This window comes from Ciona intestinalis, chromosome 1 (genome assembly GCF_000224145.3).
Source record: "Ciona intestinalis chromosome 1, KH, whole genome shotgun sequence".
NCBI classification, from domain to species: Eukaryota; Metazoa; Chordata; class Ascidiacea; order Phlebobranchia; family Cionidae; genus Ciona; species Ciona intestinalis.
In genome coordinates, this window is record NC_020166.2 from 5,976,432 (window position 1) to 5,983,593 (window position 7,162).

General features: G+C 34.3%; 1 protein-coding gene across 9 annotated transcripts in view; it reads right to left on the bottom strand.

Annotated features, from left to right (window-relative positions):
* Positions 1 to 7,162, bottom strand: part of LOC100178217 (arrestin domain-containing protein 3-like) — a 17,793-nt gene that overhangs the window by 7,342 nt on the left and 3,289 nt on the right. For 2 of the 9 annotated variants that reach the window (XM_026835068.1, XM_026835076.1), the window contains exons 2-7: positions 5,999 to 6,136; positions 5,599 to 5,700; positions 5,109 to 5,236; positions 4,473 to 4,615; positions 4,077 to 4,233; positions 3,587 to 3,652 (exon numbers count right to left, since the gene is read on the bottom strand). In XM_026835068.1, coding sequence (XP_026690869.1) covers positions 3,587 to 3,652; positions 4,077 to 4,233; positions 4,473 to 4,615; positions 5,109 to 5,236; positions 5,599 to 5,700; positions 5,999 to 6,136 — 734 coding nt within the window. The other 7 variants (XM_026835055.1, XM_002131831.3, XM_026835065.1 and 4 more) reach the window with 7 other exon arrangements.

Consider the following 7,162-nt stretch of genomic DNA (forward strand, 5'->3'; position numbering starts at 1 on the left):
TCAAACGTTGAAGGTGATGAGAAGTTACAAAACGTTGATGGCATCACGTGACCGTATTGCGTGGTGTCGTTTGATAACTACCAGCTGGTGCAGGTTGTATGAACAACTGATGCAGTTATAGAAACAAGAAACAAAACAGCTGCAAATATTGAGGTAAGTTGATTCATCTCAACATACATGTTGATGAATGTTTAACAATTATTAACATTGACAAGAAACTAATCGTTTTAATCTTTTTAGGCAGCGAATATGATAAACGGGGAAACAGAGGAAAGATGACGTTTTCATTCTCGATGAAAATCAACTTTGACACCGCCTGTTTATGAGGCGATGAATATGAAGAAATATCTTTGACTTGGCTTCTCATGTTGAGCCATCAACTTTTACATCGACGACGTTTATTCTACTGATGAACATTTTCAACAACAGCGACATTGGTTATGCTAAATATTAACTTTTACTTTGTGTTTCGACAAGTTTAACTACGCAGCAAATTATCTGCTGTCAGAATGTATTTTATTTGACAGAAGTAAGATCAGTTTACTCAATTGTATTTTTAACTTGTTATACTCCGTTTATTGACAAATGCTGAAATTCTTAGCTGATACTTTGTATTTATTCTTCCGACTTTCATGTTTCCACACGTGACTCGACTTATCGACATTGTAATTGTATAATTACATAAAACACAACGACCGACCGAAAGGTGGCAAAATAACGATAACACCAGAAATGGTGTTTGAAATCGTGTTGTAACATGTTCTTATTGTTGTGTAATGTTTTCGCTTTTTTGACGATACCGCGACATATGTTGAGGTAATAAACAGTTCAGTCTAATATGGAAAGTTGTCACATTTGTACGAACGTTTTGCTGAAGTAGTACAAAAACATGTGTGCCACATTTCAGATACAAAATTCGATTAAACATTTCCATTGAGATTGCATGTCATAGATGACGCAAATCGTGGGCCGGGGTCGTTTACACATGTTTCTTCATTTGTTTATGGAATTTTTTAAACGATAAAAAAAGAAAAAAAAAAGGTTAGCGTCACAAACAAAATGTTGCCATTTTGATTAATTAAAATAAAACAATGCATGTTACATATGTTTAAGACAAATTGATATTTTACTTGAAGCTTAAATACAAAGTTTTTTAGTACAATGTATGTATTGCAACTTTAGTATAATAATAATTACGTTTGATGTATTATCGATTTAGTTTTATCATTATTAGAGACCGGTAAAAGAGGGTTTTAAAATTGATGCGTCTTTCCCTGCCGTACCACAATAGGGTCAGGGAAGATGGGACACATTTTATTCTATTTCATCGTCCCATTTGGTAGTTAAGCTAAACAAAGAACATTTAAAGAAATGTAAAACCGTATCCCTACGACTTTATATAAACGTATTCTTAGAACGTAGATTTTTCTTTAAACACAATTGGGATTTTCGAAAATCATGTGTGTGATTTTGTATTGTGTTTTATATCAAGTATAGGTTATGGCTGATAATTTAAACAACCCATTAGTGACCACTGGGCTGGAGCAATTTCCGTTTAGTGTCTTGCCCAAGGACACATACGCCCACAACGGTAGCAACAACAAGCTTTAAACTCATTGCCTAGGGGTTAGAGACATGAGCGCTAACCAACTGTGCGACGGCACCGGACAGGTATCGTACCCAGCAGTAGGCTACTATAAATTTGAATGAACGTTTTAATTTATCCGTAATTTTAAGGAGAGTAATTTCAAAAGTCGTGTGCAGTTTAGAACCACCACATTTTATTTACAAGATACTGTTGGTAATAACAATACTCCAGTTTAGGTATTACGTGTTTATTTAAAATGAAAATATTTAATAGTTAGTATACGCACTTATATGAACACAAACAATTATATACACATGAATAAAACTATTGTTAATGTATAGCATAGGACATGGGGAAAACCGGACACCTTTACCACATAATATCCAAATATCACTGAACATTATATTGATTATATAATAATAATAAAAAAATATGGTAGGGTGGGGCGAGACAGGACATCTTAGCACTTAATATCCAAATATCCTGATCGTATTTTAAACAATTAACAACGGTCTATAGGAGTCGTGAGCATACGGTTTTATAATTCAATAAAACTTATTTGAATACTATCAAATGGGACGAGAAAATAAAACGAAAATCTTCCCCCATCTCACTTTATAGGAGACTATATATTATAAACTGCAGATTGGGTTGTGCATAAAGATAAAAATTGCAACATCAAAATTAACTTGCTACAATTAAAGATAAAAACAATAGTGCTAACACCAATGCCTGATACCAATCAAATTGAACAGTTATGTGTACAACATATATTCTTGGCAACGGGTATAGGGTAAGGCGATATTGCGATATAAATGAATTTCATTAGAATGTAACGTATGTACGCAAAGTAGAACTTTTAAGGGAGTGTAACTAAGTACAACCGTATAAAAGCAAAGCTTCTTTAAACTTAAGCCACCCAATATGCTAAAATGTTGATAACTACCAGCCACCACAAAGCTTTGCGATTTATTTATGCCTGGTATATGGGTTGCGGTTGAACGGAAGTTGATTTTTTTGTTACCGTATCATTTTAGGTTATTAAACCATGGGGGCACTGCTGGGTTTACTGAATTGTTGGATAAAAAAAAAACAATCTTCCACAGAGTTACATGCACAGTAACTCAAAAGTGTACATAGTGTATGAAATGGAACTTTATTACTTTGTCTAAGTAAACAAAAAAATGACATTCATTTTTATGTGCCCAAGTTAGCGTGCCTGTCTGTAACCCAGGGGTAATGGGTTCAAGGCTTGTCTCTGTTACCATTTTGGGTGTATGTGTCCTTGGGCAAGACACTTAATGGCAATTGCTCCAACCCAGTGGTCATTAATGGGTTGTGGAATTATCAGCCACACATGATAAAAAAAAAAAAAATAATAATAATGATCACCCACTAAGTAACATACTTGGTAACTCTGTATAGACACCCGTTTTATAACAACTGTCGTTTTCCTGCTACGCGAGGATAAAGTAAGTTACATTACAAGTATATTTCGACTGCTACAGTAGACTGCTCATTAGTGACCACTGGTTTGAAGAAACCGTTAAACTTCAAGGACAATCACTCTTGCAATGCTAATTTGTGATTTTGCAAAATTTTACCTTAATAGTTTGGTAGTGCACTTGGTTGTGCAGGTGGTGCACCAGCAGGAAAATCGTTTATAGGAAAAGGTATAGAGTAAGGTGTAAAGCCTTGTACTGGGATATTTCCCAACTGGATTGGCACATTTAATTTCAAATTCCTGCTGCCACAAGGTGTAACCACCCTAAACTATAATAATGTTAAAATAGTTTGTGCAGATATTCTGGAAAATAGTCTGGAAACTTTATTTTTAATTTAAAAATAATGTGTAACTTTAAATAAAATCTCCTATCCTTATTCTGTTTCCAAATACAGCAGAAACGATTTATTTTTATAGATCAAAATTAAATTATGCCTTCTAGCTACAGCAGCAAAATTTACTGTAGAAGTATAGTCAATAGGTAAATAACTTACCTGTAGAAGATACTGTATATCAATTATGTTACAGAATCGAAGCATTGATGGTGGCAAAGCTGGTACCTGTGTTATACAATGCATATTGTGTGAGAAGTTGTTAAAATTTGTACGTCAAAATATTCTTAGACTCTACCCAACTTTTTACGATATTTTATATTTTATATTTCAAAACAGCAAACCAAAGACATTTTAGCTAGGAATATTTCATCTGTTACTGTCTATAGTAAATCAGAGCATTATCACTGTTTCGCCCATTACATTTTAATATGCATTTTTAGCTAGAATACTAGAATAAATTGACGAAATACTGTACACTTATTAACACGAACATGTAAATATGCCTTTGAGTGTTTTAACCTTAATAAAAGTGACTTAGATAGAAAAATGAAACATTGCAGTGTAAAACAAACTTTAACTTACCATGCGAGCCTTAACAAGTATATAAAATGCCTGGTTGGAAGACTCATAAAAATATATATTTACTAACTTTTAATCGTTGGTTATTCCACTGCATGGATTGGCCAGCATCCAGACCTTGTCCTTGCACCATAATAACTTTGTTTGTGAATGTCTTTGAGTGGGTGGTAGCTTTAAATGTCACGTTCTGTATGATGGAAGCAGAAGTGGATGGAAGTTTGGAAGAGCTGGAAATGCAACCAAAACTTAAAAAAGGCTGAATGAATAAATATATTCCTGAAAAGCTGGAAACACATATTCCTGAAAAGCTGGAAACACACTCAAAGTGTCCTGTTTCATACACCTCGCTTACAAGCTTTTCATATTCAGTAACAAAATTTCATATTCACTTTTCACAAGACCCTAACATTTAGGCTTTTGGGTCAATATTCAGTAATGCAATACGATGGTTTCATGTATTACTTACCTTCCATTTTCAACATTAGCATTAACAGAGATAAATTCCCCTGGCACATAACCCCTTCTATCAATATGCACTTCTGCTGTTATTGGAGCACTTACACAGCATAGACAACATAATGTCTTTGAATCATTCATCGTTGCTGGATACTGTATGAAGATACCACAATTACTTGTGATAACACTGGTACGAAACTGTGTGGGTGATCTATTTTTGCATTGCTGACATTTTGGAAAACCCAATAATGACTCTCTCCCAGAGTTGGAGCAACAACAGCACAAACCAGCTTTTTTGCGAGCACTCTCACTAACAGCCACGGTGCAGAACATTGTAAACACAGGTTTATTATATTAGACAAATAAAATGTTTAGTGCAAAAGTTTTGTTGTCATACTTTACCACTTATTACAACCAACCACACCTGTTTGTTCTACAAGCATGAAGTAACAGGAAGATACAAACTTCTAACTGCTTGGTGAATAAATGTTTTTCTGTATGGCGGATAGTTCGGACAGCCCAACAGTGACCATGGGGGTCCAAATTACCTGCCACACAGAAACAAACACCCACAAAGTTGCGTACACCATATTTCTGAGTGGTAATTTCTTACTTTTTTTAGAATAAACAGTGACACATAACTCACCCTGGCAGTTGGTTCAAAATTTAAGTCAAGTATATCAAGAACAGTAAATACAGTTTGTATGTTTGTTACGAACTTTCCTGGTCTGTCTATCGCTGCATGCACAATATACCGAACATAGCCATATACTCCTGCAAATTATATATTTTAAATGTTAAACTTGTAGTAAGGTAGGAGTGGCATTTGTTTTTTAAACAAACATCATGCTGAATGCACAAGCAATTTATTTTAACATGTGAAAGCATCACTTTTGTTTTTATAGGTTAGCCTCGCGTTATAACCCTCAACATTTAAAGTTTAATGGTACTACAGTTGTGGGTGTAATAGAACACCCGTGATATATTTCCAAGTTGGATAAAAAGTGACATCCATCTATTTATTCGTTCGAAAACTGAATAGATTATTGTTTATGTTCATACACCTAAAGTTTTGAATTTTGGTATTTAAGTAAAAGTCTTCATTCAGGTAAAAATACATTACAACTTTGTTTTACCCTCAAAAGATGATGGCAACTGTGAAGGCAATAGGAATTGGAAAGGAAAACTTGATTGACCAGCAGGTAGTTCAGTTGAATTTTGGTGTGGGCCTAAAGTGCCTGTAGAATGTATTGTATATATCGATATATTTAACGAGAGAGCCTAGGCCCTAGGGGCATAACTTTATAAACATACTTCAATCCTTGTGACCACACTATTTATGCATAGCAGGTTTAAAGCCTGTCGCTGCTAATGCTATTTATTGCTTCACCTTAATTATCGTAATTATCACCCCTGGAATTCCATTACTGTTTAAGGCAATATAACGTACTGTATAAATTAATACACATATATATATATATATATCATTTGTATAAGTATAATATAAGCAAACAGATATCTTACAAAATGTTTTACCTTGTCCGTAAACACATAACTGTTGGTTGAAATATGTTTCTGAATTTCTGTAATGTGTAGTAGTAGTGCTGTTGTCTCCGGAGCTTCGCGTTACGCTCCAATGAACATTTGCTTCCCCAATAAACTTAATGGTGACAGCTGACGAGTAAAATACAACTTCAAACAAAAATACTTTAGGAAATTCCTATTACAGTGTCGCAACAAAGTTGCAAAACCAACCAACATATCAAAGCAAAAGATGAACCAACAATTTAAAGTCAACAACAACTCCTAGTCTCTAACACATAGTCAAGCACATTGCACCCTTACGCATATAATAAGTTTATAAGATTTTAAATGACTTTAAAACAATAATAATATATATATTACCACGAAACATTAAGTGGCCAGGTTTTGCACAAAAAAACATAATTTTCTACCCTCTATTAACCACTATGATTGTTAGTAAAGTCCCATTTTATAGTTCTTTCCTACCATTTTATTATATCCACATTTTGGTAGTTGCACACAAATTTATCAGTTGCTGTGCCAGATAATCTAAAGTGAATCATACAGTAACTGATAACACTACAACCAGTGGCGGATCTAGAGGGGTGCTTGTTGTTTTAACAACCCCTTTAGAATTTTTGAACACGTTAGTGGTCATATAGATCCTTTTTCGTCGAACAGTTGTTCTTGGCTTTGTTGTTGTTGTTGCTGATAGGGCGATTTTTTTCCGCACTTATCCTAATTTTTAATTCTAGCATTTTTCTTTAATCTCTTGATTGAAATCAAGCCCAGTCGACCGTTGTAGTAAAAGGACTAACTAATATAGCAGGGTGGGGGTAGATGGCAGTGGCGCAACCAGCGCGTTCATAAGGGGGCTGTCATATTTACGTCTAGTCCACGTTTATCTCTGACGCGATAAAACACTCCCTTTATTGGTTGTGCACAGGAATATATATTCTATTTTACGCGGTAAATTAAAACTAACACTACATTATTAAAAAGACGTATCTAAATTAATATAAACAGAGGAAACATTGTTGCAGATTTACGCATGTTAATGTAACGATTATTTACGTCAGAATACCTTTGATAAACCATTACGATTGTTCCATCACAAACGAGATTGTTGGTAAACAATCGTGTTTATTTGCTCCCATACGATCTGTAGTCTTGTAT